Below are 24,586 nucleotides of genomic sequence, written 5' to 3' on the forward strand. Positions count from 1 at the left end.
TTGACCTTTACACAATGTGTCATCTTGTCCTGTAGCGCAAAAACATGATGCAATTGACAGATTTGATGGAATGCTAACCTGACAGAAGCGTATTGTTTGGAAGGATATGTGTGTTGAAATGTGAACCCTGTAGCTATAGCATGGCAAGCTTTCCATGTACCAGTCATTCCTAGGGGACTGATGGCACAGAAATGGCTGCTAGATGTTATCACTGTTGGACATCTTATTCCATTTAGTATGTTATCACTGCCTCTCTCTGTGTGTGTCTTTCTCTTTTTAAATTGGACCTCAGTAATTGTTTCCCAGAATATGTTTGACAGTGTCTTATTCTATTCAGAGTATTAATGGGGAGAAGGGGGTGCTGCTTGGAGCAAATTACTTTGATTTTGTGGCAAATTCACAGGCTCCCAGTAGGTTTCTAGGTTCAGTTCAAAATGCTAAATGGTCTAGACTGGAATGGACCAGAGAGGGGGAAGGGGAGTCATGCTGCAGAGAAGCAGCTTCCACGCCACTTCTCTAGACTAAGCTGAAATACAGGAGATAGGTGAACTTTAAAATCAACAAAAAATAAAGTATAGCTGCTATGGCAGTGGGTGGGAAAGGTACCCATAACCCTGTCTGTGGACTGTTTTTCTATTTATTGACAAAAGATACTGGACAAAGGGTAGGGATGGGGCATTGATTGGGAAAATGACCTTTGGGCAAAGGGTTATTGATACCTTTTCCCACCATTGATACAGTCATTTGCAGGTGCTGAAAGCTGCACTGTAGTTTATAACCAAACTTAGAATCAGAGAATCCATGACAGATCCAACTTCCGCTTAAAAATCCCCAAGGAGGGATAGTCCCAAGGAGTCTGTTCCACAGTTGAACAGCTCCTACTGTCAGAAAGTTCTTCCTGATGTATACCAGGGAGAATGCTTGGGAGAATGCTCACGCTTCTCTCACATCTAATTAGGTGGTCACTTCTGTGATGGCCTTCTCAAAATTGGGGACCCCTCCAGTTTTTGAAAATCTTCACAAAAGCTGCCCCCATTTGCTTCAGTTTAGCCCTCATTTAGATGTATTTTCATTTCCCTCAAAGCACCTAGCTGAATTTTCTACTTAAGAGTGAAATAATAGTTCTGAGAATGAAAACTGAGTGATGGTGGTTGGAAATGGTGGAAGTATTGGAGGATCTTTTGTTTCTCAAAGAATAAAAATATTGTTTTACATTTGTTTGAAATGAGTATATTTAAATATACTCTATGGAATTTAAAAGCCTCTATAAAGAAACAAAAGGATGCTAACTTTTTAAAGTGTCAATTACTAACAGAAGATAGGCAGCTTCTTTATAAAATAAGATGTTAATATTGTTTTCAAGTATGCCTTTTATCCAAGTTCTCAAAGTTTCATCAATGTTATTTCAACCCAAGACATAAGTTCTTAAGAAATAAGTTTTTGAATAGGGAATATAGAGTTGACTTACCCAAAATGAGGTGGCACATAAAGATGGGGTCAAATAGTAGTTGTGTGGGCCCTGATCCATTTTGGGACACTAACAGAGGCAAAGGGTTAAATCCCCACAGTCTTTTTGCTTTAGTCCTGATTCAAATTGCCTCCCCCTCCACCTGCTTTTTGGTGGAGGAAAAAAACAAGCGTATGATTAATGTCACGTCTAATTTTGCTGTAAGCATTTGATGTCAGTACTGCACGTTTCATAATGTGTGTTACCATTTTCAACAGTGTATGCAATAATGTCAAGGGTTGGTTCTTTACATATATATAGGTTAAGTAGCTTGGCAACCAGTGCGACTCTTTGGCTGCATTTTTAATAATGTCGCTATCATTTAAAATATTTCACATAACCAAAGCTTTCTGTCTATGATATGTCCCTTTTGTTTATCACTATACCAGACTTTCTTTCGAACAAAATATAGCCCGGAATCATTTAATTATAATGTGTTTTCCTCCTTGTTTTCCCAGTTGATAAATTTAGAAGAAAACTTGAAGAGCTGGAGAAAGAGAAAAGTGCACTAAAATTTCAGCTTCCTTCACAACATCCTTCAATTAGCAGCTTTTTGGAGAGATTTAAAGCACAGGTTCAAGTGGCATTGTATGGGGAAGTTCCTAGGTAAGTTTGCTGGCCCTAGTGGTATAGGATAATGTTTTAAGCTTCCTTAAAAACTGTGCTGAAATTTGTGAACATAGGGTGAAACCCAGCACTCAATTGAAATCAATGGGCCTTTGTCATTTATTTATTTATTGAGTGAGCGAGCGAGTGAGTGCATTTATATACCTCCCTTTCTGCCAAGGCACCCATGGCCGACTTAAAAGCACATGCCACTATTTGCTGACTTGCACACTTCTTACCAAAAGAAGTCCAGAGAGCTCATGCAGTGTTAGGATGCTGAGCTGTGAACCAGGAAGCCCTTCATTTGAATCTTGTCTCTGCCATGAACTAACTGGGTGGCCTTAAGATAACTAACTCTCGGACTTGGCTCCTCCATCTGCACATTTTGGGATAGTGATACTGCACTGACCTATTGTTGGTTGATCATATATGTATCTAATGATGATGACTGTTTGGGGGCACAGTCTAACAAGAAGTATTTCTCTGCAAACCTCACTAAGGGCCACGTACAGGTCTGATATATTTAAGAGTGACTTGCACAGGAGAACATCTGAATGGATTGTAGATCAGCCTTCCCCAAACTCCTGCCCTTCAGATGTTGGCTGGGGCAGACAGGAAGTGTAGCCCAAAACATCTGGAGGGTACCAGATTGGGGAAGGGTGTTGCAGATTATTACTCACCATAGCAGAGGTCCTGACATTTTCTTTTCTTTGCTGAGCCTCTCCCTCAATCTCCCACTTCATGGAAAGAAAACCTCATACTTGTTTAGATTATTCTTTCCTTGTTCAAGTCTTTTATAATCAGTTCTTTATGACTGTTACTGTCTTTGCACAAGCATTTGTCAAGGTTCATATTTTCAGTGGGAAAGGTGAGCGGTATTGTCCACACCCTTAATTGATTTCCCATGTTGTTCTCTCATGCCCTCTTAGCAGGTCAGGTGTTTCTGAACTAATCAAATCCCATGTGACTTTCACAAGTGACTTCAGAAGGCATTTGACTGAACTTTGAAACTGTAACTGGGGAATGAATGATTGTTGTGTTATAAGAGAAATTAAAGAACACATAGTTGCAAAGGATATATCACATGAATTAAAGGATTTATCTGTTCAGCCTTGCACAGGCCAGCAGAATCTTCTATTTTTATACGCTAATAAGGGAAAAGAAGCCCCCCCCCCCCCGCAAATAAAAATCCTGCTTCCAAGCCAACCCAAGGGAATGTGCTTGGACACTTTTTAAACTGGGAACTGTGCAGCATAGTTTCTGTAAGTAGTGGTTTCATAAGGTGGTAATCCAGCAACATGCTCCCCTTAAAAATCTAATTTCCTATTGGATGATTTTCCTAACAAGAGTAGGAAAATGTTATTTTGAGGTGTGCTATCTTCAAGTAGGACCAGACATCTAAAAGTGCCATCCTATGCATATCTGCTTGGAAGTCTATCTTTGGTAAATGTGCCCAAGATTGCAGCCTAATTTATCATTTCAGAAGGTGTTTTTCTTTTACTTTCTAAAATTCAAAGCAAATGAGAGCTTTGGGAAAATCTGGGCATTTCTTGGATGGTAGTGAAAGAATGATTCATGATTGTTTTACATTCAGCACACACATATTAAAAGGCTTGGCACTATTTTTAAAAAGCTGCATACCAGTGATTGTGGGACTTTCCATATATACACCACCTGCTGGTGAGGAAAATGTTTTTACTCCCTTACAGTAGTATTGGGAACGAGATGGAGTTTTAAATAAAATTATGACAATAATATTTAATTGCAATTTACTGAATTCTGGAAAGGTGTGATTCAGCACAAAAAAGGATGTGATTCATCTATGCACCTACCTTGGATTTGCATGTAAATGCTGGCCACTAAATGCTCAGTTTAACAAATTATATAGGGAGGAATTCAAATTTGCACTCTTCCAGTTATTCCATTAGTACAAGCATTTTATGATCTGCTCTCTCCCACCATGTGCTGTTCTTGAGGTTCTCCAGACACTCCAGAGCCAATTGAGGGTGCATGGTGGAGGGAGGAAACAGGGAAATCTTGTTCTTGTAGTGAGACTTCTTATGCTGGTTCCCACAAACCATCAGCACAGCCTCTCAGCATGGCTTTCTGCCATCATTTAAGGTGGTAGTATTGTTACATTCCAGGCAGATATCAGCACAAATACTGAGGACTGGAGAGCTAATTGATAAAGAAATTTGTCACGGTGGAGATAAAAAATTGCATTTATGCATTTGCCTCTAGCCACTCATTTAAGACACTAATGGATGCATTTTAGGCAAACAGCATTGTATGATGTACACAGAGAAAAAAGACCCTTAGGCCATCATATTTTAATTAGTGATCCCACCTTATGGCCTCTGCTAAACTCTCAAAGCCCCACACAACATCAGACCACTAAACTGCTTTAAAATTTAAATAAATTCTCAAGCTTGGCACAACTATGTTTTTAGAGACTGGATCACCGTGACCTGGAAGATAGTGTGTGTTTTTCTAAATGTTTAGGAGATGACTGCCAATTTGCTAATGCAACACATGTCAGCGTTTGTAATGGTTATTTTTGAAATGCTTAATAGAGAAGAAAAACAGCTGTTGCAGAGATGTGAACAGAAGATTTTAAATTTTCCTCACCATGGAAGACTACTAATTTCAGCCACAAAACGAGATCAGCTGCTTGAAGAAAAGGCATGGATACAGGTAAGAAGGACATGATATCCCAGTGTATGCATCAATATTTATATATAGGAAAGCAAATGGGAAGTATGGTCAAGTGGATTTATTGTTGTTCAGTAATTAGAATCTTAGTCCATTTGGCAGTCTAAAAAAAATAATGAATAATTTTGGCCACAGGAGTAGTGCAAACTTCTTGCAAGGTTGGAGGGTATTGAAGATTTAGTTGTTCATGAACATGTTTTTACTTTTCTGAGTATTTTTAAAATATTTACTTTCTTAAATTTAATTGGCTATTGGAAATTAGTTGAGCGGGAGGGAAATAAAACTTTCAAAAACAAATTTCATTTATTCTTTGTTTCGTTTATTCTATCAGTGTCTGATCAATGAACTTCATGATTTAGGTTCTTGAAAAAGTAACTTAGAAGTTTGACATGCAATGATTTTTATAAAAATGTTGTTCTTGCCTAACTTTCTTATACGGTTTTGAAATCTTCATTTTCTTCTTCTTCTAGTAAAATAGGAAATATTCATGATCATAACTAATAAATGGAAACTTGTAAATGTTGACTTATGATGTAGCTTTTGTTGTAATTGGTTTTCAAAAATAGGTACAAGTTCTTTGCTGAAGAAAAAAGGCTGGGTTGTCAAAAGCCAGCAGGACTACCTGTTCATGAACCAATGCAGATGTAGTGTGTAATGTTCTCTGTTTCAATGATGAGCAGGTCAGAGGAATTGAAGAAGAAATAGTTTTATTAAAGAACTATGTATAATAGGTCTTCATTCCCTGGCTACTTTCTCCTTCTGCCTCTAGCTGAGCCTCCTCCCTGGGCCTATCCCCTAAAGTAGTGTTATAGTCACATTATTCTAACATAGTGTATTCTTGCCCTCCACAAAGGTTAAAGGATTGGGAGTGAACCATGGAGTATATCATCATTCTGTGGTTTGGTCATTAGGTGGCATTAGACCTAATTGTATTTGAGTAGAATGAAGAGCTGCTTGTTGCTGTTCTGTTCCTGGTTAAAAGAAACAATAAAGTTCATGTTCAGTTTTTTGCCTGGCCTCTTCTCTAAGCCCTACATGGCACCTGGAGTTGTATGCTGCCTCTCCTGTTCCAGAATGAATTCCAGCTATCCGTCTCTAAGCATTATTAAATGGTTTAAACCAGGAATTTGGAACTTCCGGCTCACAGGTCAAACTTGATCTACCAGGGATTCAGATTTAGCCTGTGAGATGTTAGGTGTGTGACAGGTTGGGATACAACTGCCAATGCGCAATCTTAAATCTTTAAGTGATTGCACATTGGCAAGGAAATCAGACTGGATTTTCTACACAAGCAAGTTCTCCACAGGGAACTCACTTGTGCAGCTGATGCCTGTGGAAAGCCAAAGCCTTAGCTTTTAAGCCCCACAAGCCCTGCAAGCCCTGCTGGGTGTTTTGAAGTCTTGATTTTGGAACTTCAGATTGCCTAATCAATCAGTCATTATGACTTCATGTGACAGATGTCATCAGCCCTGCCCACCTGTCAAATTCGGCTCACAAGACTAGTATCTGATAAGGATCTGGTATACAGCACCAAAATGGTTCCCCGCCCTGATTTAAATAAACATTAACCACACTTAGCACTAACCAGGTTTCACTGTTAAGACCCAAACCCAATGGCTTCAAGTTACAAGAAAGAAGATTCAAATGAAACACCAGGAATAACTTTCTGATAGTAAGAGCTGTTTGACAGTGGTGGATTCCAAAGGTTTTTAAGCAGAAGTTGGATGGCCATCTGTCATGGATGCTTGAGTTGAGATTCCGGCATTGCAGGGGGTTGGACTGGATGATCCTCAGTTCCAACTCTACAATTCTATAGGATTTGAAGCTAGATTTAGAAACTGCTTTTTTACTGGGTGGGAAGAGTCATGTGGGAGTGGCATACCCTAACAATGCTGGGCCCAGCCTGTTGATCTTTGTGCACCTGAAATAATAACATTGTTAGAGTGTACTTTTTAATGTTGTGTCACATAGCTGTAATTTTGGATTTTAGTCCTATATCCCCCCTACAAATGTTGTCAAATATTTAACAATACAGAAGTTATATAACACAATTTCCCTCTTTATTTCTTTCTCCAACTTTACCAGCTAATGGAAATTAGTACGGTTGAGTTTGGAGATGTAGTTTTGTTAACTGAAGACCATTGGGTTTTTGGCTCTATTATCAAATCAGTAATACAGAGAATGAATTGTTTGTGCTACAAACTTGATTTTATACACAAAGTAACAGACCTGATGTTGTCCTGGTGACCTTGAGAAATACTTGTGTGTGCTGAAGCACTACTTTTGTCTGTTTTCCTGCTGCAGAAGAAACTGTACAGCAAATAACATATGTTTCAGGCAACACAAAGTGCAAATTGAATTTATTGGATGGACTATTTCAGTTCAGAATGAAAAGCTCTTCTTCCTGTGCTAATTAGTACAACTGCAAAGCTGAATTAGCTTTCAAGGGTTGGCATATCTTCAGAAATGTGCCTTTACAAAGTGACTGACTGTTGTTGCTTTGATTCATGCTGTTAGCTTGTATTTGTTTAAACATATTGATCCTAATCCTGAGAACATAACTCACAGATAAGCTTTCTTTAAATCAGTAGGACTTACATTAATAACATTCAACTTGAGTTTCATTGGGTTCAAGAGGATAAGGTAGAACTTCAGCTCTTTTCAGACATATTGAGTTACGTGAGAGATTCTTTTCTATGGTTCTTTCCCATGTGACTGTGACATGGCTGCACATATTGTAACCATGTGGGTGAGGTTCATTGGGTGGGAAAGATGAGCTTGGTATCCATGGTATTCATAAATGCATTATAGCCATGTGGAGAATTGGCTCTTGCATGTGTTTGTGTGTGCTTGCACCATTTGGTATAATTCATCGCATCCTTTTTTTAACAAGAATGCACAATTCTGTCTCTACTTCATGCAGAAAGAAATTGAAATCCTTAGAGCAAGGCTGGCTGTTCTAGAAGCTAAAGATCAACAGCTAAGGAGAGAAATTCAGGACCAAGATCAGTTTATTCAGACGCAGGACTGTGAGTTGTCTACCTTGCTTAGCTGGGTATCGCTTGGAGAGCTGCAAGAAATAGGCGAAGCCTTGACTGAAACTTCAAAGGCATCACAGAATATTCCGTGCAATTTGGATTTACCAGAGTCCCTTAAAAGGTATGTATTATTGTACGATACTTAGAAATCCTGTATAAAAACTCTGATGTATTGTTTTCTTCTGATTTCTCTCTTATAGGGCATCTTACCTCATCAGAAAATAAATACATGAAAATTTCTGTTTTTTAGCTTTAGAACCTGAAGTTCAGGAAGCTGCTTTGAGGCATTGGAATGATTTTGGTGTTACATAATATTTTACCAGGAATTGGGTTTACTATAGCTAATAACAATAGTCACATAAGCCATTCATTGATAACATACATTTGTGATGGCATGGTGAAAACTTCCCAGCCTTGAAAGGATCTACTTCACTTGAACACCTTCCCACATGGAGCACCTTCCATGTGGTTGTTTTCCCCCCAAGAAGCTTGCATTTTATTTCTAAATGAGGATTTCATTAGTGCAGAGATGGCCAGAAGGCAATCATTTCATCCCCTGTGCTGAGTAAGAAGCAGCATTATCAATCTTTTGTGCCATTTCCATCCTTACTGGTGTCTTTCCCATGTGTCATGGAAGGGGATTATTTAAACTGTTAAATAAAGACTCAGGCAGTTTATTATAGTGCAGGTCTTTCATTTTGATACAGTGATTTGTCCTGCCCACCAAGCAGAGAAGTGGCAAAATACGTCCTCATACCCATTTATTGACCTCTGATCTCAAAACCTTTTATCATATTGCAGCTGAAGACCCTCATTATTACAGAAGAGAGGTGCCACCCCCTCCCCACATTACAAAGCAAATGTCATTCACTTCACATCATGCTGAAAGGGGTGGGTGTCTTTAACTTAGCATAATGCTGATGGGGTGAAAATGTCTGTCCTGTCTTATTTCCATTAGTTGGTTATAGAATTCTGTAAAAAAAGAAAGAAAAGACTTTAGGGTCAGAGAAATCAGTTGCATATTACATTGATTTTAAATAATTTTTGCTCCTATTTGTCAATTTCAGTTGGAAAATCAGTCAACAAATGCGGGAGTTAAAATGACAGCTTTTGGATTAGTCAGTTGCTATCCTGCTTTGTTATTGACACAAGTAGATACATTGAGAAGGACATTTTTTTATTGCATGCTTTGATGAAAAAGATCAATGGAGGTCACATCTACAAAACTGAGATTAATTATCACAGAAACCACTTATCTGTATGTATCTTGCTTAGCTTTCATATTTTTTAAATTTAATCTTCTCATCTGCTTTCCTGTTGCTCATTCTTGGCTCCCTTGTATTATACTCTAGGGTAATGCCAAAATACTTATTTTGGATTAGGGGAGGGAGTGGGAATCTGGATGCCAGTTCTAAAACAGTGCCTTGAGGGCTGGATAGTGTCCAACATTTTTTTAAAAAAACTTGAACGCTCCGCTTTCATTCCCACATTCACCCCCTTTTTAGCCGTTGCTGGTTGAAATGCGTCCAGAATGCAAAACCTGTTTTATGGATGTTTTAAATAATCTGGATTAATATTGTCATGGCCATTGGCAGTAGGATTTTCTCTTGATGTTTCTGGTAACCACTCCATTCAGCTACAAGAGCCCTTAAAGGTTTGTCTGAAAGAGGTTAATTCAAAGATAATCTTAAACGCTTGGGGCCTGAAAGGCTTATTAGTTAGAATATTGTTCAGCCACATAGTAATTCTGGTTGAAGACAAGGCCAGCTTGTGCCAATTTCTCTCTCTCTCTCTCTCTCTCTCTCTCTCTCTCTCTCTCTCTCTCTCTGTTTGTGTGTGTGTGTGTGTGTGTGTGTGTGTGTGTGTGTGTGAGAGAGAGAGAGAGAGAGAGAGAGAGAGAGAGAGAGAGAGCGCTGCTTGAGGAAATTAGCGTGAAGAGAGAACTATGATTGTTCAATATGTTCATTAAGCACTATGAAAAGTGGTGCCCTGAAGAAATATCTATTGTCAGTAGGAGGGTCTGTCACCATAGAACTTATTGTAGCATAAAATATACATAAATCTTGGTTTCATTCAGATTTGGCCATAAATCTGTAGAGAGCTATGTAAGCTGTAAGGCAGGGGGTCAGCAAACCTTTTCAGCAGGGGGCCGGTCCACTGTCCCTCAGACCTTGTGGGGGGCCAGACTATATTTGGGAGGAAAAAAAGAGCAAATTCCTATGCCCCACAAATAACCCAGAGATGCATTTGAAATAAAAGGCCACATTCTACTCATGTAAAAACATGCTGATTCCCTGACCTTCCACGGGTCGGATTTAGAAGGCAATTGGGTTGGATCCGGCCCCCTGGCCTTAATTTGCCTACCCATGCTGTAAGGTGACTCACTCATCTGTACTAGGTATTTATGTTTTGTTCATCTCATGTTTGGCTCATCTCAAGGATCTGGGGCAAGTTGCAACACCAAATCCTGTCCCTTCATAAGAAAAGCAATAGAATAAAAATCCTGCAAAAACTACTATTACCATAGGTCATAACAAGCCACCTAAATTTGCATGAAATGTAAAAAAATTCTGCTAGTAGCATAATTCCAATTACTAGCCAGATAAAGTGATACTATTTTGCAGTGCTGGTGGAAAATATTCAGATCCATACACTAGCAGATATCCCTGGAAACAGAATTCAGCTATTTTTTGGATTTGCTAGCCAATGTTTAATATCCCTTTTTGTACTTTCTTTTTTATATCTGGTGTGTGGATAATATGGGTATCTAAGGATTTGCCCAAGCATTATAGAAAACTCAAGGGAGTCTTTAGTTTTGTGCGCCTTTACTTTCAGGTTTGTCAGTAGCCACAGGCAAAGCAACAAGAAGGAAAAAGTCTTAGAAATGTCACCTCCCTCCTGACACTTCCATTCCAAATGGTAAATTATTTGGAATATGCGTAGGGACATAACGAGGTGCCTTACACCAAAGACCATCTGTCCATCTAGCTCAGTATTGTTCTACATTGATGGGCAGCAGCTCTCCAAGGACAAAGAATATTTCCCAGCCCTTCCTGGAGATGCTGGGGATTCAACCTGAGACCTCCTAGATGCCAAGCAGTTGCTCTACCACTGAGCTATATGGAGTGCCAGTTGGACTGTTATTCTGTGGTCTTCCCTGTCTGGAATTCCTTTCTGACAGTCGTTTCCCCCAATGGCTTGCCTTCACTTCTGTACTTGATTTTGTAGGGCTTCTGCTGCAACTTCCCCTCCTAACCTGGGGTTTGCTGCTGTCATCCCTAGCTGCTGGTGAAGCACAGTAAAGTTGAGTATTCTACCTCATTTTAGCTTACTTTTAGTCTTCATTCAGAGCCAAATGGCTCCTTGGTGAGCCACATCTCTTCCCCCAGCTTCAGTTGTTCAGCTTTTGATTACTTTTTAAAATGCATCTATGGCTTTTTTGATGCATGACTTGCACGTGTGATTTATCCTACTCATGGAAGATGATAAATTTGTATGCTGTGGTCTGAAAAGTCTGCATTTATGAATTCTGCATGTAAGCAAATAAACCCCTGGATATACAGACCAAACCTTACAACCTTACATTAGTTTATGTATTTTTCTGCATTATTTGTGCCAGTTGTGGAATGCTCTCCGCAGGGAGGTTCGCCTGATGCCTTCATTATATATCTTTAGGCACGAGGCAAAAACGTTCCTCTTCAACCAGGTCTTTGGCTGATTAATATTCTACAGCCTTTTAAATGTGTTTGTGGGAGGGGGCTTTATTGTTTTGTTGTTTTCGTTTTAACTATTTATTTCTGCTTTTATCTTGTATTTTTATCATGTGAACTGCCCTGAGATCTGAAGGGTCGTATATAAATAAAATGGATAAAAATAAATAAAATAAGCATTATTACACCATTCTTACACTTACACTTCCTTTCACTTTTATGAGAATTCTGTTCATCTCTGAAATTCTAAGAACCATCGCATTAACACATATTTTCCTTTTTGATATTGCAAGTAGTCCTTAACCTTGGAACTTTATGTTAATTGCCTAACTGTGTCTTGTTAAAGTATCAGAGCCCAAAAGCTGTTTAGCCAGCGTGGTGTAGTGGTTAAGAGCGGTAGTCTCGTAATCTGGTGAACCGGGTTCGTGTCTCCGCTCCTCCACATGCAGCTGCTGGGTGACCTTGGGCCAGTCACACTTCTTTGAAGTCTCTCAGCCCCACTCACCTCACAGAGTGTTTGTTGTGGGGGAGGAAGGGAAAGGAGAAGGTTAGCCGCTTTGAGACTCCTTAGGGTAGTGATAAAGCGGGATATCAAATCCAAACTCCTCCTCCTCCTCCTCCTCCTCCTCCTCCTCCTCCTCCTCCTCCTCTTCTTCTTCTTCTTCTTCTTCACTTGAAATATTGATAGTCTCACTTTATGGGTTAACAATCACGTTATGCTATTTGGATTAAGCAGTAACTTTTCAAAAGATGTAACGATTGTTAGGGTAAAGTGAAAGCACCTGCAGAGAATCCAGTATGAGTCTACTTAATTTTTATTGTGTTTTCACAATGCACAATTGGTCCAAGAAGCATTCTTTTTTTGTATAATTCATGATATTACAACAAATTTATCCAATGGTAAATAAGTTTTTTTTAAAAAAACAACTTTAATTGTAATGAGCAGTTGCTTGATAAAAGATGTGCGAAATTGCACATGGAGAGGTTCACAGATAAGAACTGTAATCATGCCAAGGAGTTATTGATTCCTTGATTGATTCGTATTGTGCAGACTTTGCTGAAGGGCAAGGAAATCATTCCATTTCAAACTTTTAATAGAATTTTGCTATATATCTTCCACTGAGGCAAGCTTCAGCAGATAGAAGCCCCTGGAGTACAGTGTTTGCCTTCTTTCAAAGCACTTGGATTAGATCTATTTTGAAGGTCATGGCTTTCAAAATGCCATTTGTGGAAAAATTTCAAAAGTCTGTGGTAGAACCAGTGTGTACTGCTGTTTTGGAGTCTCTTCAGCAAATAAAATATGATCGCCTCCTTAGGCACCCACACCTGCTCACCAACATCTTCTAGTTGTCTTTTCAGATGTGAGTGTGGATTATTGGCATTATCCCACACTGAGTTAGCTTTCTTTTCCTACCCCCTGCCAGCTTTATTTGGTAATGGGATGCTACAGTTTCTGATGGCCTCATGTTAGAAACAGGCCTTAAAATATAAAATTTAGTGGGCATGGTCATGTCAATCTTAAGTACTTTTTATGTCCAGCCCAGGGTGGGGTAGGGATTAAACATATGTTCTTCATAAATTAATGTGATTTTGTGTGACCTCTTCTTTAGAGCCAAAAAGTAACATAGGAATACTTTTAGAAATAAATACATACATTTAAAAGTGCTTAGCTTTGGATGAGTTGGGCTGTAAATAAATGAATGGGTGTTTTGGTGTAACAGACAATAGTTTCAACTATCTGAGAGAGTTGTTATGGGATAAACAAACTGGAATATTTGTTTTTGTTTCTGAGATGTTGATTATCCAATAATGGGAATCTTTTAATATTCATTTAATTTTTCTAGGCTTCAAGAAAAAGAGCAATCGCTCAATATGTCCATTAAAGATACAGCTGCCAGAGTAAGTGCACTTTAACTGCTATATTTGTTTCTGTAAATGTAAGGCATTAATGAGGCAATTAATTACATAAGTGTAAGGAAGCAGTCTGTGAACAGCTTTCTAAAGATCTTGTTTTTAATGTAATATTAAGTGATTATTGGAATGCTGACATTATGCTAATTTGGTCAGTGTATAAAAAGTGAAAATGTGACAGCTGGATAGTGGGTGGAATGGTGCATTAGATATTTTATTTCTTAGCTCATGCAAAGGAGAGATAATCAGTGAGCTGCCAATTGGAAAAAATTATCAGGTTTATGAGGGCTTTGAATATTATTTAAAACATCCCCCCACCAATCTCCATTTGCAAAGACTTTTGGAGTGTCTTAGAATAGGATTAATAAGAACAATAACAAACAGTCTTTACCCATCAGCTTGCGATCTAAAGGACAAAACACAAAAGAAAATGGGGATTCAGAGACAGGAGGAAAACAAGCAAGCTCAGGCATAATTTCTTAATGGTGCTTGTAATGACAGACCTGAACAGAAACAGTTCAGGGATACAGAGCTGAAGGATGCTGGTTTTTCAGTAGAGTTGATAAGAGTGAGTGCTGCAGTCCTGTCTCTCTCTCTGCTTGCTCATATCCCTGATTTTAGCCATCATAGCAGTAGTTAATGGCCTGGTTTACATGTCACACAAAGCCAAACATGCAGGCACATGGAGAGGAGATTGCAAATTAACGTTACCAGATTTTTTTCAATAAATCCGGGGACACTTTAAATACACACATACGTGTATACATACTACACATTTGGGACGTTGATGCTGCAGTGATGGCGGTGGCAGAGGGGCAGCCACCGTCTTTACCTCAACTACCACATTTCCCCTTCCTCCAGGGCTTCTATCTCCTTTCTCCATGAGTCTGGGCAGCCCCTGAGTTGTTGGTTCTTTGGCAGTGGTGGGGAAGCGGTGCATGTTAGGTCAGGCATGGAAGGCGGAGAAGGAGGGCCGAGAGTATGCAAGTAGGAGTTGGGATCAGGGCTGCTCCAATAGGCAGCATGAAGCCTCCCTTCACAGCTTAGTTGCTGGGGTCAGGGAAGGTGGAGGCAGCCCGGAAGATGCATCTTGGAGCCCCTGCACCACCATCATATGGGGACTTCTGGCGAGACAAAATGGTGGGGGCCACAGCAGCGAGCAGCTCCTGAAGCCAGCCAGAGCCAACTGCACTGCCGGGCTGGCTCCGGACTGGTGAGGCTGCCGCTGCCACGTTTCCCGGGGACATTAGATGAAATCCGGGGACATTCCAGGGGTGGAATTTGTCCGGGGAAAGATTCGCAAATCCGGGGACTGTCCCCGGGAAACTGGGACGTCTGGTGAGATGCTTCACTCATCAGTCGTTCAACTACAGTGCATGGATAATCTTAGTGTGTTGTTTGAAAACCGGGCTTGTGATTTAACTTTCTTCAGACTAACCAAGATTTGTCCTGTGATTTACAGTTCATGGAGAACTAAACCACAAGCCAGGGTTTGGACAACATGCTAAGGCAAATCATGCTAGTAAATTTAACAAGAAGGCTCATTCCTACTATTCTAAGAGGTACAAAAGTGCTTTGATATTAGGAACTGAACTGCTGCTGCAGTCTTTAGGACAGATTGCAAGAGGAAAGGAAGTGGTCCACCACTCTTCCACGCCCTAAGAAAATGCATTACTTTTTCATGTTAGGATTTCTCAGAATGTTGGAGCAGCAGTTCCAATATTTGCTCCTACCTCAGTTCACGGAGTAGGCAGGCTTCCTTGTACTGTCTGAAGCACAACATGCTCTTCTATTAGTCTTGAGAGTCTCAGCCCAATACTGTGCTAAGCAACCTCTTCACAATAGCAGGGAGGATTCTGATGGTAGAATTGTTTATAAATGTTTCAGTATCCATTTTGGATTCGGTGGAGGCCATTGAAAAGTTATTTGGTGTGAAAACTGTTCATAGAATATTCTGAAATAAACATTGCTGAATTAGAACTGTGCAACTGCCTCATAGATTATGCAGTTTCATCTTGGAAAAGTAATATAAACACAGTGGGCTCACTAATTTCTACGGGTATTTACAATTGCAGCCTTACCTAAAAATCTTGAAAGCCCAGAATTAAATAGCATGTAGTGTCTGTCACTTGCCCCACAATAATAAGTAACTGATTGTTCCCTCCCGCTACTACATGGTCATAGGAAATATGTGTTATTTATTAAGATACGTAGCATTTCGAGTGACTATTGAGCAAGACTTTGTGATAATGAACTGAGCAGTCAGCCTTAGTCACTTTGTCCCCTTCAGAATAAAGCCAGGCCTGGTCTGATGCAAAGTGGCGATGCCTCACTTGGATATGAAACTCTGACAGAGGTGCTGCCTTTGGCATCAATAACTCAGCACTGCTTCCATCTCTTTGATTTTTCTAAGTGATTGTTACAGCAAATACTGAAGATAGCATGACATTTTGAAAGAGTGAGTTAATTTTAGTATTCTAACACACACTGCTGCATCCTCCATTCCTGCCACTATTGATTAGCTTCATATAGGAGTGAGGTATTGTACGGAGCCTGGCTCTCTACGCTTAGAACACCATAGTGCTACTCGGAGTGGCTTATTTAAATGCCAAAATGGTGGCAGTTCACTGAAGGAGGGCAGTTGGCAAGGCAGAGCCACAACAGCAGTACTGAGGCAGTCGGTGGAATCAGTACAGAGCAAGCTGATGCTAATTGAGCTTTAATCTTTGGCCATTTTATTCTTGCTGTTGCTTTCAACATCTCTTTCTTTTCATGTATAAATCAATATACATACTTAGTTAGTCCCAAGTAAGAACAAATAATATTTATTTTTGGGTGGTTGTATTTTTCTGATAGGCACTGAGCCACCTGTGTTTGGCATGGGAGGAAATGATGCTTGTTTTTAGATGGGAAGGGATGGAAGACAGTCTCTTTTGCAAATTTAATTTATCTATTTCACCTGTTTATATATTGCTTAATCTCTGAAGTTTATAAGTAGTGTATGTAAAATTACAAAAAAACTCAGAGTGAATAAAATCAATTAAAACTTAATCACAAAAGCATAAAACTTCCTTATTGTCTGCTGAAATGGAAAGGTCTTTGTCAAACATCTGACATTCAACAGGGAGGTGACTTGTAATGTATTATTTCTGCTTTGATTCTTTGGATAGTTGTTTGGCGCTCTGCTAGCACCTTATACTGCATTCCTCTTCCCAGCAGATATTTAGAATCATAGAATCATAGAATCATAGAATCATAGAGTTGGAAGAGACCACAAGGGCCATCGAGTCCAACCCCCTGCCAAGCAGGAAACACCATCAGAGCACTCCTGACATATGGTTGTCAAGCCTCTGCTTAAAGACCTCCAAAGTAGGAGACTCCACCACACTCCTTGGCAGCAAATTCCACTGTCGAACAGCTCTTACTGTCAGGAAGTTCTTCCTAATGTTTAGGTGGAATCTTCTTTCTTGTAGTTTGGATCCATTGCTCCGTGTCCGCTTCTCTGGAGCAGCAGAAAACAACCTTTCTCCCTCCTCTATGTGACATCCTTTTATATATTTGAACATGGCTATCATATCACCCCTTAACCTCCTCTTCTCCAGGCTAAACATGCCCAGCTCCCTTAGCCGTTCCTCATAAGGCATCGTTTCCAGGCCTCTGACCATTTTGGTTGCCCTCCTCTGGACACGTTCCAGTTTGTCAGTGTCCTTCTTGAATTGTGGTGCCCAGAACTGGACACAGTACTCCAGGTGTGGTCTGACCAGAGCAGAATACAGTGGCACTATTACTTCCCTTGATCTAGATGCTATACTCCTATTGATGCAGCCCAGAATTGCATTGGCTTTTTTAGCTGCCGCGTCACACTGTTGGCTCATGTCAAGTTTGTGGTCAACCAAGACTCCTAGATCCTTTTCACATGTACTGCTCTCAAGCCAGGTGTCACCCATCTTGTATTTGTGCCTCTCATTTTTTTTGCCCAAGTGCAATACTTTACATTTCTCCCTGTTAAAATTCATCTTGTTTGTTTTTGCCCAGTTCTCTAATCTGTCAAGGTCGTTTTGAAGTGTGATCCTGTCCTCTGGGGTGTTAGCCACCCCTCCCAGTTTGGTGTCATCTGCAAATTTGATCAGGATGCCCTTGAGTCCATCATCCAAGTCGTTGATAAAGATGTTAAATAAGACCGGGCCCAAGACAGAACCCTGTGGCACCCCACTAGTCACTCTTCTCCAGGATGAAGAGGAACCATTGATGAGCACCCTTTGGGTTCGGTCAGTCAGCCAGTTACAAATCCACTGAGTGGTAGCAGAGTCAAGACCGCATTTTACCAGCTTCTTTACAAGAATATCATGGGGCACCTTGTCAAATGCCTTACTGAAATCAAGGTAGGCTATATCCACTGAGTTCCCTTCATCTACCAGGCTTGTAATTCTGTCAAAAAATGAGATCAGGTTAGTCTGACATGACTTATTTTTCAGAAATCCATGCTGACTATTGGTGATCACAGCATTCCTTTCTAGGTGCTCACAGACTGTTTGCTTAATGATCTGCTCCAGAATCTTCCCTGCTATTGATGTCAGACTGACTGGGCGGTAATTATTTGGGTCCTCTCTTTTCCCCTTTTTGAAAATAGGGACAACATTTGCCCTCCTCCAGTCTGCCGGGACTTCGCCTGTTCTCCAGGATTTCTCGAAGATGACTGCCAGTGGTTCTGAGATCACATCTGCCAGTTCTTTTAATACTCTTGGATGCAGTTCATCTGGCCCTGGAGACTTGAATACATCTAAACTAGCCAAATATTCTTGTACTGTCTCCTTAGTTATTCTGGGCTGTGTTTCCTTTGCTGAATCATTTGCTCCAAATTCTTCAGGTCGGGCATTGTTTTCTTTATCGGAGAAGACTGAGGCAAAGAAGGCATTGAGGAGTTCAGCCCTTTCTGTGTCCCCTGTTTGCATTTCACCATCTTCTCCTCTGAGTGACCCCACTGTTTCTTTGTTCTTCCTTTTGCTACGAACATACCCATAAAAGCCTTTTTTGTTGCTTTTAACCTCTCTAGCAAGCCTGAGTTCATTCTGTGCTTTAGCTTTTCTGACTTTGTGTCTACACGTGCTGGCTATTTGTTTGAATTCCTCTTTGGTGGTTTCCCCCCTTTTCCATTTTTTGTACACATCCTTTTTTAATCTTAATTCAGTTAAAAGTTCTTTAGATAGCCACCCTGGCTTCTTTAGGCACCTTCCATGTTTCCGTCTCAATGGTATTGCCTGACGTTGTGCTTTTACTATCTCCCTCTTAACAAACTCCCAGCCATCATGAACTCCCTTTCCTTTTAGTATTGCTGTCCATGGGATCTCACCCAGCACTTCCCTAAGTTTTATGAAGTCGGCTTTCTTAAAGTCAAGAAATTGAGTCCTAGTATGCTTGGCTGCTCCTTTCCGCTGTATAGTAAACTTCAGAAGAGCATGATCACTCGCGCCTAATGATCCTTCCACTTCTACCCCACTAACCAGGTCATCAACATTGGTTAGGACCAGATCTAAAATGGCTGTTCCTCTTGTTGCTTCTCCCACTTTCTGGACAATGAAGTTGTCTGCAAGGCCAGTGAGGAATCTGTTTGACCTTATGCTCTTGGCTGAGTTTGACGTCCAACAAATATCCGGGTAATTGAAGTCCCCCATTACTACTATCTCCCTTCCTTTTGCATGCTTGGCCATCTGTTCCAGGAAGGCATCATCTATGTCCTCCGTTTGGCTTGGGGATCTATAGTAAACTCCCACAATGAGGTCTCTGTTATTCTTCTCTCCCTTAATTTTGACCCAAATGCTCTCACATTGGCTTTGAGGTTCTAAATCTTGGATCTCTTCACAGGTATACACATCCCTGACATATAACGCCACTCCTCCTCCTTTCTTGTCTGGTCTGTTTCTCTGAAATAGATTGTATCCCCCCATTATTACATTCCAATCGTGGGACTTATCCCACCAGGTTTCAGTGATGCCTATTATGTCATATTTAGTTTGCTGTACCAAGAGCTCAAGCTCATCTTGTTTATTTCCCATGCTTTGCGCATTAGTGTACAGACATTGAAGTCCATTAATCATTCCCCCGTGTCTCTTATTTAAGGATTTTTTCCTCCCACCACTAGGTCCGCGTGCTGTTTGCTCCATTTGGTCTATGACATTTGGATGATCATCTTCATTAATTGATAGACTCCTACCTTCAGGAGCACTGTCTCCCTCCCCCACATTAGTCAGTTTAAAGCCCTCCTGATGAGGTTTCTGAGATTTTTGGCAAAAACATTCCTCCCAACCGTTGTGAGGTGCAGCCCATCACTTGCCAGAAGTCCATCTTCAAGAAACTGCAGTCCGTGATCTAAGAATCCAAACCGTTCCTGTTTACACCACTTGCGAAGCCAGCTGTTCACTTCCACTATTTTCCCCTCTCTCCCTGGGCCACGTCGTTCAACTGGGAGGACAGATGAGATGACAATTTGTGCATTTAGTTGCTTCAATTTCCTGCCGAGAGCCTCGTAGTCTCTTTTGATCTTCTGGAGGCTATTGCTTGCAGTATCATTGGTTCCCACATGAACCAAGAGGAAGGGGTATTTGTCAGTGGGTTTTATGATTCCTTGCAGTCGTTCAGTTACATCTTGGATCTTAGCCCCGGGGAGACAGCACACTTCCCGAGACATCTTGTCAGGCCCACAGATCACTGCTTCTGTTCCCCTCAGTAGGGAATCCCCTATCACCACTACACGCCTCCTCTTATGTTTGGTCGGGGTTCTTCCGTGAGCTGTCCGTTCCAAGGTCGCCTGCACATTCCCTAAGGACTGTGCTAGCTGTTCACTCCAGCAAGAGAATTGGGCTCAGTTTCTAGGAACATTGGTCCAGCCTGCGTGACTCTGCCCTGTATGTCTTGTGGTGGAATGCTGTTTTAGCTGTTCCATAAGGACAGCAAGAGTAGAGCCGGATTGTTAATCTCAAGTGTTTGTTTACTTTGATCTTCAGCTGTTATGACTGTCAACAAGACATTTACAGAAAGATCAAACATCTGCAATAATTTTCCAGCTTTGGCCTCTTGCCTGAAATATAGTCTTTCAGTATCTGCTTGTCTGCTTTGTTTGTGATCATCATTTTTCCCTATTTGGGCAACTGTTAAGAGAGTTACTATTTCTGGGGATTCTGTGGCAAAGCCCTTGAATGGCAGGATGAATGTCTTGCAGCAATATCACACATCACTTTTTATTAACCTTTATTGTCATGCTGTGTAATGATATGTCATGTCTGTAAACCAAGACAATTTGAAATGCCTTTTTTATTCCCTTATATTTTTACATGAATGAATTATATATCATGGCTGTCTGCCTCAATCTAGGTGTGTACCAGTCAGAAGCTGTGCAGCACTTTAAGGAGGAAAGTGAATGATATTGAGACTCAACTACCAGCTCTTCTTGAAGCCAAAGTGCTTGCTGTTTCAGGTGATTTTTTTTAAACTATTAACTATTAAGTATTCATACAGGTTGCATAGATGCAGACAGAGTTGCAAGGCATTGTACTGAATTACTATAATAAGACCAAAACAACAACAACAAAACACCATCAACTGCATTATGCTACATATCCATAGGAAGCTCAAACTTACTCAAGAAAAGGGTGTGCACTAGGTGTTATTGCAGTGTCCAGTGCTTATTTGAAATAAAGTTATGACCATAAATATTTCAGAAATCAATCATACCAAATGAATCTTTATGTTTGGTTCCCCTATGTACCCACTTTGGCTTCATAAATTTTCCAACCAGTGTTATGTTCCAGACCAGTAGTTCTCATCTGGTGGTCTGTGGCACCATTCACATAACTCTTGAGAAATGGGGGGTCTGCAGTACTTAGTTAATTTGGAGCCACTGTTTTCAACCTTTGTCCACCATCCTTGCAGCAAAAATGAAGTTTTGTACCACCAGTATTTGGCTCCCTTTGCAGCCAGCAGCAAGGCTGTTAAATCCTTATGTCTTTGTCTGTAGCCTCAGGGTTAATTGGCAATAAACCAATTCCCAGATTCATCAGGATTAATTGTTGGGCTTTGAATGGGATCTCTTGGAATTTCCTGGAATTTCCCAGGATGTATTAGCCACTGGGCAGTCCTACCACATGCAGTTAAAACTGCCGCTTTATATTGCATCCCCTCTAGCAGGTCGTCCTTATTTGTCTGATTTAGCTTTACCAGCATTCCAGGTAATTTTTGATGAAGGGTTATTGAGTCTTCCTAGTCTCTAATGGCAAATTCTTCATCATGACCTGCATGTGTAAAGAAAGCAGGAGGTAGTTCTTCTAGCTAACAGTAGTTTTGTTTCATAAACACATGAACACAAAGAGGTTTGAGAATTAAGATGCATCTGATTTAAATGACATTCCACAATGGAATACAGGAATTGGCAGCTTCTTATTCAGATCGATAAGCAGCTAATGCTGGCAATGGAAGAGCTATTTGTCTTCAGAGTGCATGTGAATATTATTCATGAGCAAAACACTGATATGTGACTCTGAACTTAACAACATATTAAGTTGTTATGATTCCCCCCCCCATAACAGCTTTTTATGCCTTGAACTTTGGATTACTGTAGTCCCTTGCCTTTTTTTTCAGTAGGAGTGAGAGAGAACAAATTATGCACAGTCGTGTTTACAATTTGCAGAGTTGACAAGCAGAAAATCTCTCCATTAGGCAACGAGCCAGCCCAATGAATGGGTGTATGGTTCAAGAAGGTCTCCCATCAAAGAACACTGTTGTGATGTGTTTTCTGCATGCCAAGAGGATGCATATAGCTTATGATTTTTGCACTCACCAGCACATATAGTGTTGTGTAATAGCACTTTGTACTTTGAAATAAAGTGAGGAGTTGTACCATCAGCTCTTGAAATATTCTTAGAAGGGCTGTACCACCTATAATCTCACCACTTCAGCTCCTCACATCCTTCTCTCCTACCCTTCACCATTCTGCCCATCTCACCTCTTTCCACAGCTGGCTCCTCTTATTGGGCAATTAATACTTTTCTTAGGCTTCCAGTGAGTTTTGTCTCTGCTTTGGAGAGATGCTCTTGCATCTCTCAGAGGGGATTAATGTTGAGTGAAATTATATGAATCCTATATAAATTACTTGGTGTGTAAGAACTTAGAACTTTTATATGGTTCACAATGCTTTTCTACTAGTGCTCTGTAGTTTCAGTTTCAATAATATTTGATGTATAGTTCAATAGCAATGGGGGGGGGGGAGAAAAAGTATGGACTGGGAGCACAGTGCATGTAGTTTGAGCTTAACCTTTCCCATGGTTCCTGAAAAAAAGCCCTCTGCAAGCTGCTGTTTGCTGAGGGAATAAAGAGGATACGTAGCAAATAGTCTGGGGACTGTGACTGTGGCATGAGAGAAGGGATACAACCTCCTTCAGCGTAATAGTTCTGTAAAACAAATGTACTATTATGTCCACATTGCAAATGGGGCCTGAGACTGAGAGTCATAGGTTCATTGCTGACCCTGTTCTTTCCCTGAAATTTCAGTATCGTAGGTGGTTCAAGGACTAATTTGCATAAGCTACACATTTGTTTGCTTAAGACTACCACATGGCCTGACTTTTAGAATCTCTTCTTATATGAACTTGCAGCTTCATCAGGTTGTGGCAGTGTGGCTAATTACAGATCTAGGCTAATTACAGGTCTAATTTCTTCATGGCCCTTCGGAAGTGTTGTTTTTCCCCAGTATTGGCTGCCTAAAGAGCAGTGCTGTCTAGAAGCTTGGGGCTGCAACTATCAGTCCCAGCTTGCATGACCAATGGTCAGGGATGACTTGACTCATGTATTGCAGAGGGTTGGACCTGATGACCCTTTGGGCCCCTTCCAGCTGTACAGCTCTGCGATTCTATGAGTTGTAGTTCATAACATCTGGAGGACACTACACTGTCTACCCCTGAAATAGTGGATAAGGTTAAGATGGCACTTTTATGTTTATGTGGTTCTGAACTACATTAACGTTGCCTGTATCTGGGGCTTATTCCTGCACGGCTGTCTAGCTTCCATTCCATATGTTAAAAGCATCTGAATGCCTTTTATTTTCCGCACTCTTTTAGGGAATAACTTCTCATTTCCCTTTTGTATAATTTTCAGTTTAAAATATTTTACATGATTTTGTTTCATGTTGGCAATGTATATATTTTATTGTTTATAAGTGTCTTGTGCACAGCTGTTTGGTGTGGTATAGAAGCAAAATTATTTTCATTCTCAGTCGTGGGTGGGCAGTAAGGGGTCGAGGCAGACAGCAAGCAGTTTACCATTCAGTTATTTGCCTGGGGCAGCTGCTATCTATTCTGGGCAACCTGCCAAGTGGCAAATTGCATGGCTGAACTATATGTACAGTTTATTTCAGCAGCATTATGTAGGTCTTCATCACAGAGTTTGTGCCCTACCCAGTTTGTACCCCACCCTAGTATCTTGCTTCGAATGGCTCAGATTGAGTCCAGATTGATTGACAGCTAATTGAAGGTGACTTGCCTGCCCCTGGGTGGGCCTTGAAAAATATTTTGACTCCAGGCGTGTTGCTTTAACCCCCAAATCTTCAGGCTGCCTATTTCATTTATTCGTTATTTATTTTGTTTGCAATTATTTGTTTCTGCCTTTCCACTGAAATATACCCAAAACAATTCCAAAGAATAAAAACATATAAAATTGCAAGAAGCAACAAAACAAAATAGCAGTTAAAATTCAGACCTGAAAAAAATCCTCAGCATAAAGACATTTATCTCCTCCCCTTTTCCAAGGACATACAAATAAAATTGCTTTCATTTGCTGCCTAAAACAGAGGAGAACAAGGGCCAGGCAGACAGCTCTGGGGAAAGTATTCCAAAGTCTGTGCACCAGTAAAGTGTTGTAATTGTTTCGTCTTTTATGCATTACCGTATAAAGGATGATATGGAAAAATTGGCAATGAAAGAAATGCCTCCATATAGCTTTACACTTGGAAACACAAGCATGGACTTCTGCTAATATTCTTTTGTGTTTATTTGTTTTCATTTTAAATAGATATATTAATAGAAAATTGGTGCAGGAAGCTAGTAGTTGCTATATAG

General features: G+C 40.4%; 1 protein-coding gene across 6 annotated transcripts in view; it reads left to right on the forward strand.

The window, feature by feature from the left end:
• The window catches only part of DISC1 (DISC1 scaffold protein), a 162,228-nt gene that overhangs the window by 33,393 nt on the left and 104,249 nt on the right, over window positions 1-24,586 (forward strand). For all 6 annotated transcript variants that reach the window (XM_081186212.1, XM_081186208.1, XM_081186207.1 and 3 more), the window contains 5 exons: window positions 1,966-2,113; window positions 4,687-4,807; window positions 7,749-7,984; window positions 13,418-13,472; window positions 20,853-20,955. In XM_081186212.1, coding sequence (XP_081042338.1) covers window positions 1,966-2,113; window positions 4,687-4,807; window positions 7,749-7,984; window positions 13,418-13,472; window positions 20,853-20,955 — 663 coding nt within the window. The remainder of the gene's footprint in view (window positions 1-1,965; window positions 2,114-4,686; window positions 4,808-7,748; window positions 7,985-13,417; window positions 13,473-20,852; window positions 20,956-24,586) is intronic.

The sequence above is a fragment of the Podarcis bocagei genome (genome assembly GCF_964188305.1).
Source record: "Podarcis bocagei genome assembly, chromosome: 3".
NCBI lineage: Eukaryota > Metazoa > Chordata > Lepidosauria > Squamata > Lacertidae > Podarcis > Podarcis bocagei.